Source organism: Phocoena sinus, chromosome X (genome assembly GCF_008692025.1).
Source record: "Phocoena sinus isolate mPhoSin1 chromosome X, mPhoSin1.pri, whole genome shotgun sequence".
In the NCBI taxonomy this organism is placed as follows: Eukaryota; Metazoa; Chordata; class Mammalia; order Artiodactyla; family Phocoenidae; genus Phocoena; species Phocoena sinus.
The window spans coordinates 69,166,863-69,189,105 of record NC_045784.1 but is presented as its reverse complement, the minus strand read 5'-3'; the positions used below and the strand labels follow the sequence as shown (position 1 = coordinate 69,189,105).

General features: G+C 36.4%; 1 protein-coding gene across 1 annotated transcript in view; it reads right to left on the bottom strand.

Annotated features, from left to right (window-relative positions):
- Positions 1 to 442: 442 nt before the first annotated feature.
- SH3BGRL (SH3 domain binding glutamate rich protein like) overlaps positions 443 to 22,243 on the bottom strand; it is a 91,802-nt gene continuing 70,001 nt past the window's right edge. Inside the window, exons 2-4 of the mRNA XM_032620653.1 lie at positions 12,548 to 12,733; positions 8,049 to 8,129; positions 443 to 1,981 (exon numbers count right to left, since the gene is read on the bottom strand). Coding sequence (XP_032476544.1) covers positions 1,949 to 1,981; positions 8,049 to 8,129; positions 12,548 to 12,733 — 300 coding nt within the window. The 3' untranslated portion in view covers positions 443 to 1,948. The remainder of the gene's footprint in view (positions 1,982 to 8,048; positions 8,130 to 12,547; positions 12,734 to 22,243) is intronic.

Sequence of the window (22,243 nt, the reverse complement as noted above, 5' to 3'; positions counted from 1 at the left end):
GTAAGGTATAGTCTAGTAGATATACACATCTCAAAAATGTCATCTATTTTTAAAGAATGTCTATTTTTGACAGTGTTAACTTATTTGATATTAAAGTAAAAATGCCCACATAATATTGCAAGTATCATCATCTGCATTTGATATAGCTCAGGAGAAAATATTGAAAAATGTTTTAGCATTTTCCAGAATTTATTACAAGATACCTTGTTTACTTTAGAGTTCTCCATAGCATATTTTTGTACACAAAAAAATGGAGTAGTTGTTTGAATCTAGTGTGTATTGCAAAATTCAGAGTCCTAAATAGGAAATTTAGAAAGTTTATTCAAATTGTTTTCTTTCTATTATTTTCTCTTTTCTCCTTCCCCACCATCTAAAAAAATATATTACCCTTCTAAAATTATTATTACACTATTTAGAAACTCCACGAACACGAACACAAAAATTATGTTTCTGACAGTACTGAGTTTATTTTAAAGCATTGCATCATGTTTGAATCTCAGTAAACAAAGCCATGTCTTCATTGTATATTGATTTTGGCAAAGAGCACAGACTTGCATACATCAAATGATATGATAAAGTAATTTAAAGTAAAAGGTGTTTGCTTTTAGTAATGTGAAACTAAAGTACAATATTAATGTGGAACTAAAGTACAATATATGTGTCTTCTGGGTGATTTAGGCCATAATGTTTCTTATCTTCTTAGAAGTTTTCAAAATTAACATTTTTTAAATTGATCCTTTTATCTGATACTTATGCTATTCACTGGAATAGAGGCATAGAAAAGATTTTCTCTGCTTAGATTAATGTACTCATACAATATATGCCTAAGCTGAAACTGAAAGATCAAATATCTGAGAGATAGTGGCATTCGTGATCACAAGTGGTTTTAAAAGGGGAAAAATGAGTTCCAACCTATTTTAAAATATTTAATTAAAAGTCTGAGCTCTGGGGCTTCCCTGGTGGCGCAGTGATTGAGAGTCCGCCTGCCGATGCAGGGAACACGGGTTCGTGCCCCGGTCTGGGAAGATCCCACATGCCGCGGAGCGGCTAGGCCCGTGAGCCATGGCCACTGAGCCTGCACGTCTGGAGCCTGTGCTCCGCAACGGGAGAGGCCACAACAGTGAGAGGCCCGCGTACCACAAAAAAAAAAAAAAAAAAAGTCTGAACTCTTTGCAAAAGGATGCCGTTTTTAACTTATTTGCCATCCTACTTCCATAGCATACATATGCATATTTCACTGGGGCAAGCAACTTAGTAACATGATTGCATCATAGCTGTGTAGTTTAAGCAAGAAATTTGTCAACTGAATACATCTTTATTTTTGGTGGGAGGTCATCTGTTCCGATCACTGAAGCATGCAATGAAAGGCTTCATTTAGAAGCCTAGAAAACCTGTGGTTCAGTACATAGAAGTTTTAACTACAAAAGAATGTAAATGTTATACTTACCATCAGAAATTACAATGTCTGACATATCATAAACATTATCTGCAACTACTTTTTAATCACAATAATTTCACATCAAAAAGGTACATATTTTTGTTCACTAAAATTGAGGCAATTTGGGAACGAGAGACAGATTCTTCCTTTCTCACTCATCTTTTAAAGTTACTCAATGTAGAGCTACAGATATACTTAAGCTGCAATCATAATATCAAAAAAGGGAACAGGTGTTTGCTTTTTAAAATCACTGAAGTACATAAAATGCCTTAGCAGACAACAATACTATTCCATGACACCTCTTAAAATTTTAAGTTCATCTCCCATTCTCCTCATCATAATGTTCACATTTTAATTATGTATTCATTTTGATTGTTTGCATGTGAAAACAACAACTATCTATTATTTCAACATTAAGCCTATTTCTTTTGAAGCCAAGATAATTTTGCTATTTTATAAAAAGCAGTGGAGACTCCTTTGTCAGGATGCTTAAGGCAGAATGTTTAAGGTTCATGCTTGCTGCTTTGCCTGAGCTTCTGCTTCCTGAAATGAAAAACAAACAACACAGATTTAAATATCACAAAGCAGGCATCCGTGTGTATTTTGGTTAGACTATATTATCTCAAATTGCTAAGAATATTCAAAATCAGAAAAATAGCCCCCAGAAAAGACTGCTTAAAAATTCTTAATAGAAAAATTAAAAAATAGAAACTTCTGCCTAGAAACAGATGTCATAGAGGACTGTCTATAATTCCATAAAAGCAAGTGATTTACAATTATAGTTGACATTTTATTTAAAAGTAGCTAAGTTCCATTTTGAATGATTTTTCACAAAAATTGAGTGTTCTAAAACATTGTCACCTATAGTTACAGTCACGTGAGTTTTGTTTAAGGATTAAGCTACTTAGAAAATGTGTTATTTGCTAAAGTATTGTTGCTTTTAAATTTCATGGCAGTAGGCTCGAAGAGGTAAGGTTGTCTTTCTATTCCTGTGGATGGTGAGTACTTCTAGCATAGGAACTCTGACCTATAGGTGTGCTCTGGCACTTAACATAGTACTTGACACAAAATACACTTCAAGGAAAGTTTCTGCAAATAAGGATGGGTGGCAAGAGTGACTCTGGTGAAAGAAACCTCAGACTTGAGCTGTAGAAATCATGTATGCTAGACAATGTCACTCTAAACATCTGTCACTAATTGAGTACTTGACAGTCTCAGGAGGAGTGACAGCAGCTGCATATTCCAAAATAAGCCTCTGATGCTAACCCCAGAAGAAGGGGAAAAAACAAACAAACAAAAAGATGCTATATTTTTACCAAAAAAAAAAGAGAGAGGTAGAAATGATAGAAAGAAGGAAACCAGAGGACAGTGTAATTCATTCTTAATACATCATTAACAAAACATATGTAATACACTACTGACTCACCTTCCAAAACTCTTAGTCAAAAACCAAAAACAAACTTCCCTAAGCTCTTTTGAAATTTCTAACATGGTGTTCGGCTGTCTAAATGAATACATCTTAGACCCACATTATGTATTTTGTTTCATTTTATAGAACAAGCTTCCAAAAACTTCCTCACACAACACAGTGAATTTTATACTAAAACCCCTCAGTGGGGCTTTCCTGGTGGTGCAGTGGTTAAGAATCCGCCTGCTAATGCAGGGGACACGGGTCCGAGTCCTGGTCCAGGAAGACCCCACATGCCGCGGAGCAACTAAGCCCGTGCGCAACAACTACCGAGCCTGTGCTCTAGAGCCCACAAGTCACAACTACTGAGCCCACGTGCCACAACTACTGAAGCCCGCACGCCTAGAGTCCATGCTCCGCTATCAGAGAAGCCACCACAGTGAGAATCCTGTGCTCCAAAACGAAGACCTCACACAGCTAAAAATAAATAAATTAATAAATTAATTAATATAAAAAAATAAAAATAAATAAAACCCCTCAATAGCATAGCATATATAGGTGGGGAAGCAGTGGTATAAAAATGTGAACACATGATAATGTGAAGTCCTTCTTCTTATGAGCACGTAATGCCTCTGAGTAACTAGTAATTTGGAGACAGCCTAGTTCCCTAAAGTTACATTTATCAATCTTTGTTGTAATTTGTCATAAATTCCTTAGCTTTCACTTATCCTTTTTCAAGGAAGAAATTACTAGCACAAAAATCCAAAACAAAAGGCAATTCAAATTTCTTTGTAATTTGTCTTTAAGAATACATCATATTTAAATTATTTACTTTTCTAATTATGTTTTATTCATCAAATATGTAAATTGTGCTACAAGCTTTATTATTATCTAAAAGTAAGTAGCCAGTATTTATAGTATCATGAGTTATTTAATCAACCAGAGAGCTCTAGAAACAGGCATATGATGTGTTCTCACCCTCTACTCCCACTATATACATCATTCTATAAATGCATTGGTTTTGAGTTAGATAATCCCGGGTTCAAATTCCATATCTGCTACTCAATTATTATGTAACCTTGGACAAATTACTTAAATTATCTAATCATTAGTTTCCTCCTCTGTAAAATGGTATTGAGGACAAATTACTTAAATTATCTAATCATTAGTTTCCTCCTCTGTAAATTGGACAAATTACTTAAATTATCTAATCATTAGTTTCCTCCTCTGTAAAATGGTATTGAGGACACCTAGCTCATAAGGACGAAGTAAAGATAAAATGAGATGAATGTGAACTGTGTAGCTCAATGCTTAGTCCATTGCAGGTATCCAGACTTCTTTCCTAATGTTTTCCTTTCCACTTTCTGCCTAGTCACTAAGACCAACACCACAGCTAAGTGTTATTAACATACAGTTTCTCTTGGAGATGCAATAAAATGGGATGGGCTTACTGGAAATAGGAATGCTTCAAATCTCACAGCAGAAGCAGATTTTCATGGCCCTCCCTAGAGCTAGGTGGTTTAACCAAAGCCAATGAGAACACTTCTTTAACCAGCATGTTCTATACCCTCAACCTACTAGTGAACACGGCTTTTCCAGAGGAGTGGTATTCCTCTCAACATGAATATCACTGGATTTTTATTTTTTAGTAAAAATATATCAGTTATTTTATTCCATATCAAAACTATCAACTATACTGCAATGTAAGAAATGCTAGTGCTATGAAATTATCTTCTGTATTAATAGAAGAGTAAAGAGCAAATATTTATATACCATGTTTAACTGCATCTAATATACAAGAGAATAAAAAAAAATTATTTGTCTTACAGAGGATTCCTTGCCTTATAGAAATATTTGCCATTGGGTACTTTTAAATCAAGCTTTCCAGTGCACTGGCTTTCAATAATTTTTAAATGTAAAGAGAATGTATTCTAATTATTTGGAAAATAAATAAATGGAGAAAAAAGAAAAACATTCATATTATTAGCTATGGTTCCTTTCAGTCTCTTTTTGTCCTGTACATAGATTTTAAATGTAATTATCAATAGAATGCTAATTACACAGTAAAAACAGTTCTGTAGCTCATTATAATGTATCTTTTCACAAACTCTCATTTTTTAATAAGAGCATGAGTTCACTCAGTGGATAAATCATTTCTGTTGACCCTATTTTTAGACATTTAACTTGTTTACAAATTTTTTAAGATTAAAAATAACATTTTGATTTATTTTTTTATCCATAAAGACTTTTCGATGTATGAATTATTTCATTAGGCCTTACTACCCAGTACAATTACTGGATGAAGAAGTATAAACATTTTTGAGGTCCTTGATATATATTTGCTATTTCGGTTTTCAAACAGTAGTACCAATTTATATCATCACCAGTAATATATGAGAGAATACGTTTTAATGCACACTTCTCAGCACTGAGCATTATCACTTTGTTTTATCTTTGTTAACTTCACAGATGAATATTGTATCTCATTTTATCACATTTCTTTTTATTATGAATGCACTTTTCCAATGCGGGTTAATTAGTTGTATTTCTTATTGCGTATACTTTCTTTTCAGCCAGTTCTTTCTGGAAGACTTATTGTCCTGTTAAATTAAAGGGGAAAACTCTGAAAGCTGAGCTGAAGGATAGAAAAATCATCCTTCTGATATCAAATTTATCACTTTTAATCTTGGGAAAAACCTATTAAATACTAACATTCAAAATCTCCCTATTACCAATCCACCCTTCAACTCCACTGTCAATTCCAGACCTCTTTTCTTTATCCCGATCTATCAGCTCCTTCTAGTTCAATCCTTGATAACATCTGCTGTCCTTTTACTCTATTCCTACTTCTAGGGTTAAACAAGGATGAAAAAAAAAAAAAAACCACAGTAAACAAACTGACTGGCTCCACTGTGGGCTCATCAACTCTAACTTCAACAGGGAATTTCATCTTGCTCAGCCATCCTTCCATTCATGATCTTTGCCTACTCTTTAGCTTATTTTCAGCAAATGCATCTTTTCAATTCTCAAATTTCCCATCACTCCTAGCAGATGATCATTCTTCTTACCTCATACTAAAGATAAGACATTTTCAAATGTGAACTTCCCTAACCTCCCCACACATTAAAATTTCGTTTTATCCTTCTCTCTTCATTCTATCCAGTCTCAGAAGAAAACTGCGTGCCTTCTCTTTTCCAAGACTAACTCCTCCCTTGGATCACTCACTTTTCTGTTTCCTCCATGACTTTTGCTTCATTTCCCTATCACCCAGGTTAGAAGCCTCAGAGATAGCTTCAATCCTTCCCAGTTCTTTCCATACATAAACATCTCATAAATTGCCAAATCCTATCACAAGTGATTTTTCTGTGTCTCCTAAATCCATCTTTTCCTTTCTGTAACTGCAGTCCCACTTTAGGCCTTCTCCATTGCTTTTCTGGACTCTTAAGGAATACTCTAATGGGTCAGCCCATCTCTAATATCTAATTTCTCCAATGTTTCACAATCCACACATCTGCCAAATTTATTTTTTTGAGACATAGATCAAATCACATCTTAAAATACAAAGATAATCACATAATTGTCTTCTCTCATTCCCTACCATGGCTTTTAGATGCTTAGAGAATAAAGCCGAAAGTATCTAGCACAGTATTCATAATCTGGCCCCATCCTACCTAGCCAATATTACCTCCTAATGCATCTCCCTTATTTAATATGTTCTATAGTAGATTCATGTTGTATTATACTCTGCTCCCTGAACATACCATTGGGTGCAGGTACATCCCAATGCAGTGGTTCCTATTGCAGCCACTGTGAAAGACGCCTAGTGTTACTTCAGTGTTTTAGAATCCCTAACAGCTCAAATGCCAATTCCTCTGTGGAACCTTCCCCAAACTCCTTAGTAGTAATTTATGATTATTTCCTTTGGATGCTTACTGTACTTTATTCATACCAACCATACAAAATTTACCATACTATATCATAATTATTTGTAGACATATTTGTTGTATAATTATTCGTATACATGTTCCTCACTAGGTTATAAACACTTTGAAGGTAGAGATTATGTTGTATTCTCCGTATTTGCCCTACCATCAGTATCAAGTCAATGTTTGACACTCAGTAAATATTTATTGAATGAATAAATGAATGAATGGCTCATACTTTTCACTGAAGGAAAGAGAGTCATCAGTCACAGAAAACAGACTATCCTTCCTTTATACTTCCTCCAATATGCACTGAAATCAATGACTTAACTTGGGTTTTACTAACTTGTTTAAATAAAAATGCCTTACCTAAGATTTCCTACAACTTAAATTATACAAAGCCTAAAATAAGACATTTTATCCATGGGAAAAGAAAGTTTGGCAAGAAAACAGAATTTCATAGTGACTCAGACAACAATGCCTCTAAACAGTCTCTAGTGAAAATACAGACAATAACACAGACTCTCAAAACTGGAGAAGGAGCTGGAGTTTGAAGAATCTGTTTAACAAAAATTAGCTTCTGAGAACAAAATGTAAAATGATAGAGCAGGGGACATACACTTTGATTAAACCAGCCTTTGTGGAGAAGAAATATGGTAAAAGGCAAACGTATATTTAAAGTCCATAGCTCTGAGACATTTTTTTAAACAGGTGACTTAATTTTTTATATTTTTCTTTGTATGATCTTCCCTGGGAACACCACCACTTGAAAAATTAATTTGCTGTTGGCAGGGGAAAAGCTCCAAATTCCGCCAGCAATTTAGTGATGAGTTTTGATACTCAAATGCTCTTAGTTAATTTGAATAGGTGACTATAGCATTTGATGTCACACAAGGACAATAGATACTGACAAGAAGATTACTTTGAACTAAGATGCTTTCTGTCCACGTAATACCATACATGGCAACTGGAATAATGGTGTCTTTAAAATTGTTAACCACTTATTTGTGAATGGGTCAATGAGAAATTTGCTGCCTTGGGCAGCTTGATAGGGAAGTCACTCAGCCTACCTTCTATCCACATACTTTATGTATTTAATTATGCACATCTGTCTTCCCTACTAGGGATTAAGTGTATGCGGAGCAGGGACATTTCCTTTTAGCTATGTTGCACTGCCTCTGGCTTAATCTGAGTACTTAATAACGTGCAAATCTTACTGATTAAAAAACCCCAGCAGCAATAAAATGGCCTATAAAGAAGGGGAAAAAATGAATCATACCTTTGAACCAGGTGGGGCTGTCAAGCCTAAAAAGGCATACACTGCATTATTTTCTCTGGCTTCAAAGAAGGCATCATAGTCCTTGATAAAAGAAGGCAACAAGAATTAGCAACATACAACCAACAAAGGAAAGAAAAGGGGAAATTAATTCAAAATTATCTGACTGGTCAATATCTTTGAAGGCAAACAGGCTAGCTAACTTCAATAATGCTAGAATTCTGGAAGGAGTAGTAAAGAGTCAAGGCTTATTGGATCCCAATTAATGTGGGTTAGAAGATATGCTGATCTGTGAGACAGAAATAGCAAAAGGACTTATTTCATACTGCATAGAACTTAAATCTGCCTCAGGGCAAGCAGCTTTCTCCATAGCCCAAAGCAGCCAACTATTTGCCAGTAAGATGTTGCTTACTTTTGGGAGGAGGCTATTGTTCCAGTTTGCCATTATTTCTCTTGCATTATTCATTAAGGTAGAGATGCCCTCAGAACCTACAGCAGACCAGATTTTAGCTATCTCATGGCCATAAGAATAGTAAATCTGTGCTGTGTTCAGAGGAAGGTTATGAGATTTTCATGAAATATGACTGGAGGAGCAAACAATCCGGGGATCCAATAAAAGCTTCACGTGACTAAATTCAGTTGGGCTTCCCATTGTCATCCTCTAAACCACCATGCATGCTCCAAAAGTAACAACCGAACTGCCTACATTTGACTATGACATATAATAAATAGCAAATATACTTAGAAAACACAGCCATTGTCTATACCTGGCCTTAGTTTGTTTGACTTAAAACACACAGAGAGGGACTTCCCTGGTGGTCCAGTGATTAAGACTCTGCCCTTCCAATGCAGGGGGCAGAGTTTCTATCCCTGGTTGGGGATCCCAAATGCCTCATGGCATGGCCAAAAAATTAAAAAAATTAAAAATTAAAAAAAAATAAAGTGTTTCAAAATTTCTCTAAAAAAACGCATAAACACAGAGATAAGCTTGGCATTTTGGCTGAGTTATTAGAGGTAAAATGAACTTATAATTTGCTGGCTTCTCTAGAGGTTGCCTCACCAACAGATCACCAATTAAAAGGTTCTTTTCTAGCATATATAGTTCCTGGTACTTGGAGGATCTGGAGGTATAAAGTTTACGGCCTCTCAAGCCATTGATGACCCTAAATCTGACCCCTAACTCAAGAAACATCAGAATTTCTCTCATTTAGGAACTCTTTTGACACAGTCAGTATTGTTTAGAGCCACAGAGATCTCCTCAAGGATTGTCTCAAAGCATCTTTTTGTGTACCCTCGATGTCGACAAAGGATTAAGTCATAAACAACAGGCATTTATGACCAGCCTCCTATATTCTTTGAACTCACTATTCAAAGTGAAACTAATTGGATCTTGATACAAAATCCATACTGAGACACATGACCTATAAGTTACTCAAGGTAAACAAGCAATATACATCATATCTATACTCAACCACTTGGAAGTAACCTCAAAATGCTAGTTAAAAGAACCTAACAGTTATACAAGAGACATTTCTTACTATAATCAAATCAATAAAAACAGTCTGTGTCAACCTTTAAACTCATGTGAAAAGAAAGCAGGTCTTCAAATACATTGAAATCTGATCATAAAATACTATGTAGGGTAATCTAGTTATCTCTGTTTCAGGTGTTTGGGGATCACAGTACATTATTTGTTGGCCCTGAACTTAACACACAGAAACAGATTTGTAGCTCTGAGAGAAAAGAATATCATCTTCTCAATTAATCAGGATTAATTAATTTATTGTACAAATATGTATTGAGCACCTACTACATGCCAATCACTGTTCCTGGTGCTAAGAATACAAGAGTAAACAAAACATTGTCTGCTTCTTCTATAGGAATTCTCTTGAGGAAAATATACTTTATTTACATATTTGGGATTCCAGTAACATTAATCCAGAATGTATTCTACCATATAGTTGTATCATATTAATTATTTCATGAAAATGTACTTTAGTTCTTCATATACACAGCATAAGCTCTTTCAGAACATAGATTACCCTTAAAAATTTTGTATCGTTTATAGCAGAGCTTCATTTATGTTGGCAGGGTAATTGTTTCAGTCACATCCTAATCTGGAAATAGAACCTAAGCTATAGCTCAATGATTCTAAAAAAGGAGGTAATTTTCCCCCAGGGATGTCTCGCAAAATCTGGAAACATTTTTGTTTTTTCACAACTGGGAGGGTGCTACTAGCACTCATGGATAGAAGCCAGGGATGCTGCTAAACATTCTACAATGCACAAGGGAGCCCCCATAAACCAAACATATCAGTATTGCCAAGGTTGAGAAACCTTGGGACAGTTTAAACAAGGGAATTTAATATGAAGAACCACTTACAAAAGATTAAAGAGCTGAAAGGCTGACAGGAGACAGTGAGGCAGCCCAGAGACTAGAAATAGCAGGAAGCTGCTACCACAGCTACTGCTGAAGGGAAAAGTGAAGAAGGTAGTATTTCAGAGCTGGTACCACAAAGGAGATGTAGCCACTGTCATGGACACCTCCAGAAAAAGGGGGGATACCTTGGCTTTTCCTCTCCTCCTGCCCTCCACTCATCCAACCAGTGCATCCTATTACCGGCCAAACCTAATAGGCAGCCAGTTGGCAATGGACACTGGGAAATATAATTTGCTGAGGTCAGCCTCCCACAATACAGAATGAAACAAGAAAAGAACGAAGATGGGATCTTTGAGTAAACAGAAAAATTAACAGCACAGTGGTTTAATAGAATGAGTAAGAACTTCAGAATAAGACAGATCTAGGTTTAAATTCTAGTTGCATCACTTAATAATTGTATGATTTAAGAAGTTAGTTAACCTCTTCTAGGCCTCAATATCTTCATCTATGAAACAGGAATAACAATATCTACACCTCATGAGATTAGTATGAGAACTGATTAATATAGTACACATAAAGTATGTAGCACAATAGCTGACATATAATATGCTTTCTATGAATGGTTGCTATACACTTTTCTCCCTAACGTCTGTATAGGGACAAATCTTAATTATTGTTATGAAACTCCTAACTCAGTGCCTGGCACACAGCAGGCACTCAATAGAAAATGGATTCCTTTTCCATTAACAAATATTTGTTTGATTTGCGTCTCACCTCCTGCATCTTCCTTTTCATCTTCCCATTTCTCAGTGATACTTGCCTTTTTTTCCATAACATACTCCATTCCCTTATAGTATGGCTTCCGAGGGAGAAATAAACCAGGTAAATTTGGCTTCTCAAACATCACCCTTATAACCCAAAATGTGTTTCTTTTTAAAAGTCAAACAAATTGAAATTCCTGCTTCAAAAAGGAGAGATTAAGACAACATATGCGGGCTTAGATTGGACTGGATGACCTCTGAGGCCTGTTTCAGCCCCTGAGAGTTGACAATTTGCAGAAATTTCAAATATAGAAGCACTGAGGTTTCACCATCTAAATGAATAGCCTAATTGTCTTTTCCTTATCTACATAATATGTCTTTACACATTGGCCCTGTTTGCAGCAGCAGAAGAAATCTTCTGGCCCCTCCTCAGAAGTGACAAATTCAATTCACAGAGACAATATTTTATGCTAATGAACTTCTCAATTTTGCCATACCCTCCCCTAGGTGTTCTCCTTCTCACTCCCATTTAAACACATGAGTTAGAAGATTTGGATTGCTGGCTCTAAAAACATTTGTTCCTCAATTATGCTAATTCTGAGGACACAGCAAAGCAAACAGTTCTTTACTGGAAATTCCTATAGCCCTTACATATGCTTTCTGTACCATGTCATCACATGGATGTGGCCTCATAACCACTCTCTCTGTTTCAGGTGTGTTTGATTCTACCCACACAACACTCCCAATCAGCTCTTTAAGAAAAGAGGCTTTGTTTTATACATACTTGTACTTGCCATGGTACCTAGAATGGCCACAGGCTACAAATGTTACTTAAATACACAGTGAATGAACATTGAAGGGAACTACTTCATGGTTTAAATGAAGGCTAACCAAGATGACAAACTTGAAAGCCCCAGTCAAAAAGTAAAAACTCTACTCCTGTTTCCCTCATCCATACATTAGTTCAATTAGCTAACTCAAAATTTTAAGAAAATTCATTAATAATACTCAAATAAAAGTTTTACTACCTTGAAGCAGAAACTGAGATATTCCTCTTTTTAAACTAATTTTAATCTAAATAAGTAAAACAGCTCACCTGCTTTCAGTGGCTTCTTCATGGACATACTGGAAATAATATAAATGCTCTGGTCTGTACTTATACATTCACAGATAATTTTTTGGTGAATGACTCATCCATTTGCCTTCTAGTAGAAGGCAAAATACCCTAGCTGCCTAGGATGGATGTAGAGGATGAACAGGAGAAATGACTGTGTGTAGATATGGGGTGGGAGTAAAAGAAAGTGGATGGGTTTGAGGCAATCCATTTTTAAAAAAAAACAAGAATTTTAATTGTTTCCTTACCCCACGGTACTGGCTTTCATTGAAAATTTGAGGTGGCAAGGGGTACCCTGTGGCTGGTCGACTGTTTTCAGGTACATTTTCTCTCATCCACTTCCGATTCTCTTCATTGGCTGCAATATCCTTTTCTTCAAATCCTATTTTGTTAGCTTCTAAGAAACCAAGCACATCTTGCTGTTTCTTCTTAATCTAGGGCCCAAAGGACAAGAAGTTATATTGTTGAACAAACAGCTTTTATTATTTTTATCATATTCAACAAAAATGTGTTAATGAACTAGCAGAAATGAATTCAGACATGGATCAAGATTTGTGGTTTAACAGAAGATATATAGTTTTCCCTCTATTATTTTGTTGTTAATGTCTCACAAGTGGATTGAAGAGCTTTCAGTTCGCAGATCCTTTTATCAACCCAACTTTTTCTTTTTTTCACTTAAATGCTCACATCTAATCATGAAGAAGAAAAGACAGCTGATACATATCAATAACCTCAAGTGCAATTAACTCAAAAGTTTGAGTAGTGGCAAGGTGTGTTTCCCGATTATCTACAAGCCTCTCTTAATTTTAGCCTTTGTTGAAAGTCATTCCAAACGACCTGAGTCTACTTCCTGTCTTAATAAGCATCATACAGTTAACAGAAATGAATATTTCCTTGAGAATGTTACAAAACTCTATGTGTCAATTTTCATCATTTGGAACAGAAACTGAACAAGTAAACAAGAGTCTTTTTCATGAAAGTGCTGAGCTACAACAACACATTTAATCAAGATGGGGTTTTGTCTTGTTTTATAATCAACCTGTCACATTTTCTCAGCTAACACTTTATTGAAGATCAACAGAGGTTCCAACTGTGATGCACTAAAATCTAAAATGATTGTCCGAAACTGTATTTAATAGCTATTCAACAATATTTCTTTGGTGCCTCTCAAGTATGTAAGAAATTTATCAGGTTCTTTAAAATGTCTAAAGAAAAATAGCAGATTCCCTCCTAAAATTACAATCTAGAGGGAGGTATTAGACATAGATATATTAAAATTTTCAATTATAACATGGTATTTAAATATGAAGCTAAGGTGGTCAGGTGAGAGGAGTCAAGTGAATGACAAAGCCAAGAGTGCAAGGAATTTAAGAGAGAGCAAGTGCTTATTGCTATGAGTGATGCCACTTAGACTAAGCTTAATACTGACAGCACACATGCTGCATACTACATCCATCTATATTGCATGCAGTCTATGGTTTTAGTGAAAGCATGATATACTTAGTAAAGTTTAATATAATTGCCCAGCTGTGAAATATTACACAATATTGTCCAGCTCACAAATATTACAGCATATTGAACTAGAACAATAAAGGTACAGTATTACAAAATAAACCTGGAAACTTTCTAAATGGATGCTCATAATTTCTATGACTAAATTCTTACACATAATTGAAGTCTCTAAATGAATAAACACTTGTGTGGGTGTGTATTTTGTCTTTTTAAATAGGTTATAATTTGTGACCCAGTCAACTTCTGCAAAGAGAAATTCAGATATATAAATTCCTTCCAATTGGTTCTGTTTGTTTCAAATGCTGCCACAAGAAGGGCTACACTAATTTGTAGTTAAATAATAAGACTGTCTTTTCCTAGCCAGTGCCTATCGATTTAAGAGTGGGGTGAAGGAAGCATGAACAAATAGAATTTAAAGCTGCCTTTTCAGTCTTTTACTAATCTACTTACAAAATACACCCAAAAGGAAAATCAAGTCTGAATCCCCAGTTAGTCTGTTTGGCACTAGACTACTGCAGTGTTGCCACTGTGTAGTCATTTGGTAAACAAAAAGAGATCTGTATACATTTTAAATGAATACTGTCATGAGTCCTTAAGCCACTGGCTTCCTACTGCTTAATCTAATGGTATAACCACAACAAGAAACACTTGTTTTCAGCTTGCCTGTTTTGAAATATTTTAAAAAATGCTTTGGTCACAATCAGCCATGTAAAACTTGTAATTCACATCTCTTTACCAACAAGTCTACAACAAATCTAGGGTAAGACTCTTAAGAATTTTCTTGTTGATCTCCTATCTCTACCCCTAGCTCCCTGGAGTTCTCCTGACAGATGTTCCAAGATGTGGCAGCATAAGAGCACAATGTAAGGTTTGCTATTTTACCGCTGTCTGCCTCCCCAAATACTGTTATTACTTTCTTTTTCAGTTGCAATTCTACCACATTATGTCTAGAGAGATGTTAAGGCTCAATAATTTCAGTAGAGCCTTGTGTGAAAAGAGGAGAATGTAGATATTTAAAGGCAGTTTCTCAAAAACAGCTATGTCTTAAGGTGGTCACAGTAAAGAAAGTACAGTCATGCCTAATTTTCTGGGTTAAAAAGGCTTTTCTTTATCAGTTCTGAAAAATCTCATCTATCCAGCCCATTCTTTTTAAATTTTATCTTTATTGGAGTATAATTGCTTTACGATGTTGTGTTAGTTTCTGCTGTACAACACAGTGAATCAGCTATATGTATACATATATCCCCATATCCCCTCTCTCTTGAGCCTCCCTCTCACCCTCTCTATCCCACCCCTCTAGGTCGTCACAGAGCATGAAGCTGATCTCCCTGTGCTGTGCAGCAGCTTCCCACTAGCCATCCATTTTACATTTGGTAGTGTATATATGTCAATGCTACTCTCTCACTTCATACTAGCTTCCCCTTGCCCTCTGTGTCCTCAAGTCCATTCTCTACATCTGTGTCTTTATTCCTGCCCTGTCACTAGGTTCATCAGTACCTTTTTTTTAGATTCCATATATACGCGTTAGTGTACGGTATTTGTTTCTCTCTTTCTGACTTACTTCACTCTGTATGACAGACTCTAGGTCCATCCACCTCATTACAAATAACTCAATTTTGTTCCTTTCTATGGCTGAGTAATATTCCATTGTATATATGTGCCACATCTTCTTTATCCATTCATCTATCAATGGACATTTACATTGCTTCCATGTCCTGTCTATTATAAATAGTGCAATGAACATCAGAGTGCATGTATCCTTTTGAAGTATGGTTTCCTCTGGATACGTGCATAGGAGTGGGATTGCTGGGTCATATGGTAGTTCTATTTTTAGTTTTTTGAGGAACCTCCATACTGTTCTCCATAGCGGCTGTATCAATTTACATTCCCACCAACAGTGCAAGAGGGTTCTCTTTTCTCCACACCCTCTCCAGCATTTATTGTTTGTAGATTTTCTGATGATGGCCATTCTGACTGGTGTGAGGTGATACCTCACTGTGGTTTTGATTTGCATTTCTCTAATAATTAGTGATGTTGAGTATCTTTTCATGTGTTTGTTGGCCATCTGTTTCTCTTTTTATGGAGAAATGTCTATTTAGGTCTCCTGCCCATTTTTGGATTGGGTTGTTTTTTCTGATATTGAGGTGCATGAGCTGCTTGTATATTTTGGAGATTAATCCTTTGTCAGTTGCTTCGTTTACAAATATTTTCTCCCATTCTTAGCGTTGTCTTTTCCTCATTTATGGTTTCCTTTGCTGTGCAAAAAGCTTTTAAGTTTCATTAGGTCCCATTTGTTTATTTTTGTTTTTATTTCCATTTCTCTAGGAGGTGGGTCAAAAAGGATCTTGCTGTGATTTATGTCATAGAGTGTTCTGCCTATATTTTCTGCTAAGAGTTTTATAGTGTCTGGCCTTTCATTTAGGTCTTTAATCCATTTTGAGTTTATTTTTGTGTATGGTATTAGAGAGCGATCTAATTTCATTCTTTTACATGTAGCTGTCCAGTTTTCACAGCACCACTTATTAAAGAGGATCCAGCCCTTTCTAATCTGGAGCTTTTTCCAGAGTCAGAAGGAACTGCAGTCTCTCTCCATTTCCTTCAGACATGGCTGTATGTGTAGACCCAGGAGGCTGTGAAACAAGGAGCACTGGGAGTACCATCTACCCTAAAATTCAATTCTTCTGATTCTTGAAACTCTACCATGACCGGTTTACCAGTTTGGTCCTCATAGAAAGGGCAGACAGTGTGCATATTTGGAGTGGAGGGAGGGATTGCCTGGAGAGAAGAAAGGCAAGGAAACAGTGAAGTTTCTTTGTCTGCCTTAGAATTTTGCCAGAGTTGTCCCTATATAATTCTAATAGAGGGGTACACAAAAAAGCTCCAGGAATGGCCTCCCAAGATAATCCCAAGAGGAAATTTCCAAGCCTTATTATATGTTAGTACTGGGTTAAGATTTGTACCAGATAAAGACCTTTAAGGAGAAAGGGAACTAAGACTTGTTAAGTGCTTGCTGAGTACCAAACTCTTTGTGAGGCTATGTACATATATCCCCTGAAATCCTCATAACAATTCTGAAAGGTTAGTACGATTATCCCCATTTTACAACAAAGGAAATTGAGGCTTAGATAGGTTAAGATACCTGCGCAAGAAGAATGATCTCTTAATTGCCTGTACTAAATTAAAAATATAAAGCTATCTGACTGCAAAACCCTGTTCTTTTTCAATACATGCAGTACATATTAGAATTCCCAATCTTGCTGGGGAAATAAGACGGAAATATATGAAAGAGTTCTTCTAAACTATGTGATACAAAATAGAAAGACAACAAAAGCTGAGATATCTTATGTTCTCTTCCAAATAGCCTCATTTACTGAATTTGATTTCCTAGTTATTATGGTCTCTTTCCCCTTGACCAGTCTAAACTGACCCCATTGAGTTCCTAAGCCCACCAACTTGTGGACTTGCTTGCACATGGGCAGCATGCACACAGAAGAACTGAATGGAATGTCATGAGGCCTCTGGTTTGTTGTTGACTACACTGAAAACAGTGTAGCCCATGTCTCCCCTTTGTCAAGAGCTCGGTCACTTAATAGTTCTGAGTGGGCAAAGCTGGTATAGAGGCGTATTTCTGTACTTTAAATTTACAGAGAAACAGATGAGAAAGTGCAAGGGCATCAGACCCCTCCCATTCTTTACTTTTTTAAAATAAGCAATGTACCCATCACTTTAAAAAAAGAAAGTCCAACAACCTTTTCAAAGAGCAAAATTATCTGAACACAATGCACTACTCACTTGAAAGTAAAAACAGGGACTTCCCTGGTGGAGCAGTGGTTAAGAATCTGCTTGCCAATGCAGGGGTCATGGGTTTGAGCCCTGGTCCGGGAAGATCCCACATGCTGCGGAGCTACTAAGGCCGTGCACCACAACTACTGAGCCTGCGCTCTAGAGCCTGCGAGCCACCACTACTGAAGCCTGTGCACCTAGAGCCCATGCTCCACAACAAGAGAAGCCACCACAATGAGAAGCCCGTGCACCACAATGAAGAGTAGCCTCCGCTTGCCACAACTAGAAAAAGCCCGTGCACAGCAGTGAAGACCCAATGCAGCCAAAATAAATAAGTAAATAAATAAATAATTTTTTTTAAAAAAAGGAAAGTAAAAACAAGCTTTTACTGAGTCAGTAACAGCAGGATTAAAGTTCTTTCTGACGCTGGGAAACAGTATGGACAGAGAAAAGTGCCAGGCAAGAAAGGTATTCAGGAATCATTCCCAAATTCTCATTATCTTATAAAGATGAGATTATTCAGAACTGAAATTTCATTTAGTCAAGAAAAGCCCTTTTAATTCAGAAAATGAGCATGACTGTACTTTCATCTCTTGCAGGTGAATTTCATCCCCACATAGTCTTATCAAATGTACATGCTGAGTGAAGTGTTAGCAGATTAATAAATAATAGACAATTTGACAAAAGGCTGAAAGCCACAGAATCAAAACATATACTGTAATCCTACTGCTGCTACACTGGTTCCCTGTGGCCAGTTTCAACCTCACCCCCTACTGCTTAACTTTCAAGGTTCTGCATAATGTTCTATCTTCTCTAAAAATATGCATTCCCTGGGCGCCCCACAACATATCAAGCTGCCTTTATTTTTCCCTGAGTTTGCTATGCCCAAGACCTTAGTGCTTTTCTCTTTGTTACCTTCTACTGCAAGTCTCCCCTCTTTCCACTGATACAATTCTAACTTATTCATCCAGGTGCACTCCCTCTGTGAAACCCTTGGTGGCCACTCCAGTCTTCTCCCTCTGACTTCCTACAGTCAGTATCACCCAGTTTGGAGCTTAATCAAATAGTACCAATGATTGCTAATCTTTTCACATGTCAAAGTCTCATCTCTTCAAGTAGTTGCTAAACCACCTGAAGGTAGGGGCCACGCCTTTTGTTTAAGCTTTCCTACATAGTGCTCACCTCATAGGCTGGACACAAAGTAGTTAATACTGATTGATCTAACAACTTCATTTTAAATCCAGGACCTCCAAAATGCTTGTTTTTAGTTTTTTATTTTAATAAACTTCAATTTTGGAATAATTTTAGATTTACAGAAAATTTGCAGATATAATATAGAGAGTTCCCATATAACTGTCACTCTGTTTCCCCTATTGTAACACCTTACCTCACAGTGGCACATTTGTCACAGCTAAGAAACCAACACTGATACATTGGTATAGTACTATTAGCTAAACTCCAGACTATTTGGATTTCACCAGTTTTTCCACTAATGTCTGTTTCTTTGTTTCAAGATCCCTTCCAGGATACCACATTACATTTAGTCATGTCTCTTTAGTCTCCTCTGGCCTGTGACAGTTTCTCAGACTTTTCTTGTTTCCCATGATCTTGACAGTTCAGAGGAGTATTGGTCAGGTATTTTGTAAAATGCCCCTCAATTCAGGTTTGTCTGGTGTTTTTTGGATGATTATATTTCCACACTCTATGTTTTGGAAGCAATTCAATAAATCAATTATACATCAATAAATCTGGAAAAAATAACTCCAGCTACATAAAGCAAGAAAAGTGTCTCTTTTTAAAACTCTTACAGCATACTGTGAATCTGACAATACTTTCTAAGAAAGTTTCAAAAGAGTCAGGGAAGTTTGAGAAAAGTAGGTAGCTATAATCTGAAACCTATAAAAGCCTATTCTAAAGTAATATACATTAGTCTTTGTGGCTGACTGGGCTGGATTTCTCAAAGATTAAGTGTTATCTGGAAATATGTCTTCAAAAGAATTCCCAGGATTAAACATTTCGTGCATCATATTAGATTGATGGGTTCTCCAAAAGGGATTGGAGAAAATGCCATTTAATGGTGGGTTTTAGTTATGTTTTAGCCACTGTTTTCAATATCAGATATTTCCTGAACCCTTGAAGTACTAATGACTGGAATGTACAATATGACAATATAAATTCCAATTACCTAGAATTTGAGTGCAGGGAAATATTGTTGGTTATTACTGTTCGCACATAGACTCTCATTCATCCCTAACTAGCAAAGTAAGTCTTTATTCTCCAAATTACCACTTGGCAATCCAAGAACAAAGCTGATTATAAAATACAGCCTTCAGAAATCTCCAGACCCAAACAGAGCACCTCATTGCTAGCACATTCCATGGTAGGGAGATAGCAGCTGTTCTAAGCAAAGCTTAGAAGAATTAAAGCTCAAAAATTTCACAAGATTTAGAGCTTTTTGGACTCAAAGAAGCTATGGGTTCATCCAGCATACGTTGGGGTATCAGAAGGTATTCAGGAGTTATTCCCAAATTCACAGGAATTTTGAGTATAGACAAGACTGGGAGACAGATATTGTCTTATTATTCATATCAGTTATAGAAGGCCAATTAAGTGACAGCTGCTAAAGCAGGTGTTTTGATACATTATTTAACTTAATATTCATAATAACTCTGTAAGGTAAATATTATTACCCTCATTTTATAGATTAGAATATTGAGGCTCAAAAAGGTTAAGTAAATTTACCCGAAGTCACAAAGTTAGTCAGTGGCAGAGCTGGTATTCAAACCTAAATGTCTCTAACTCCAATGATTAAGTTTGTTCCAATACATTGCCCTGTCTAGCTTCAAGATATTTTGCATGGATATTTTTTCTTAAGAGATTTTTATATAAGGTCAACAAGCTCTTACAAAGAGTAATACCACTTTTTGATGTGTTCTTACTACATAATTTAATTCTAAATTCTACTTACCAGACCGTGATTTTGTTCCCATTATCATCCAAATGAGTATGCACACAATCTAATCAATCTTCAAATTATTATGAGCAAAAAGTGACTGGAATACCCAATTCCAACTCTAGGATCCTCTGCTGCTAGGAAAGGATTAGTGTCAGACTCCTGCCTAGGTGATGTTAGACACTACCATTCAGTCAGGAATGCAGTTCATGGACTGACCAAGATGACAGAGTAGGAAGACTCTGAGTCCACCTCCTCCCTCAGGCACACCAAAATTACAACTATTTACAGAGCAACTGTCAATGAGAACAACCTGAAGACTAGCAGAAAAGGTCTTCAACAACTAAAGATATAAAGCAGAAACCACAGAGACAGGTAGGAGGGATAGAGATGAGGTATAGTCAAAAGACCTATACCCCCGGGTAGGTGACCCACAAATGGGAGGATAAATACAATTGCAAAGGTTCCTCCCAAAGAGTGAGGGATCCAAGATGCACAGCAGGCTCCCTAGGCCCAGGGTCCTGCACCAGGAAGATGACCCTTCAGAACATTTGGCTTTGAAGGCCAGTGGGGCTTACTTTTGGAAGAACCAGATGCTGTAGGAAGCAGACACTCCACTCTTTAAAGGGGTACACAGAAGCTCACACACTCTGAGACACAGGGCAGAAGCAGTTATTCGAAAGAAGCCTGGGTCAGACCAACTTTCTGATCTTGGAGAGCCTCCCAGAGAGGCAGGAGGCAGCTAGGAATCACACTAGGACACAGACTCTGGCAGTAGCCATTTCTGTGAGCTCATTCTACTTCAAGGACAATGGTGCCAGTAAATTCTTATTTTTTGTTTCCATCTCTTAAATTTTTTTTTAAAATTTTGTATACAAATTTTAAAGATTATTTTCTATTTACAGTTACTACAAAATATTGGCTATATTCACCCATATTGTACTTCCCATTCACCCACCCCTGTATTGCCCTTCCCCCCACCCCACTGGTAACCACTAGTTTGTTCTCTATATCCGTGAGTCTGCTTCTTTTTTGTTGTTGTTATATTCACTTGTATTTTTTAGATTCCACATATAAGTGATATCATACAGTATATGTTTTTCTCTTTCTGACTCATTTCACTTAGCATAACACCCTCCAAGTCCATCCATGATGCTGCAAACGGTAAAATTTCATTCTTTTTTATGGCTGAATAGGATTCTATTGTATATATGTATATATATACCACATCTTCTTTATCTATTCATCTGTTGATGAATACTTAGGTTGCTTCCATATCTTGGCTATTGTAAATAATGCTGTTATGAACATCAGGGTGTGGTATCATTTTGAATTAGTGTTTTGGGTTTTTCTGGATATATACCCAGGAGTGGAAATGCTGGGTCATATAGTAGTTCTATTTTTAGTTTTTTGAGAAACATCCAAACTGTTTTCCATAGTGGCTGCACCAATTTACATTTTCACCAACAGTGTACATGAGTTCCTTTGTACACAGAAAAAATAGAGTTTAAAACACAGAATTGGAAGATATAACAATTGTAAATATATATGCACCCAATATAGGAACACCTAAATACATAAAGCAAATATTAACAGACATAAAGGGAGAAACTGACAGTAACACAATAATAGTAGGAGACTTCAACAGCCAACTTACATCAATGGACAGATCATTCAGACTGAAAATCAATAAGGA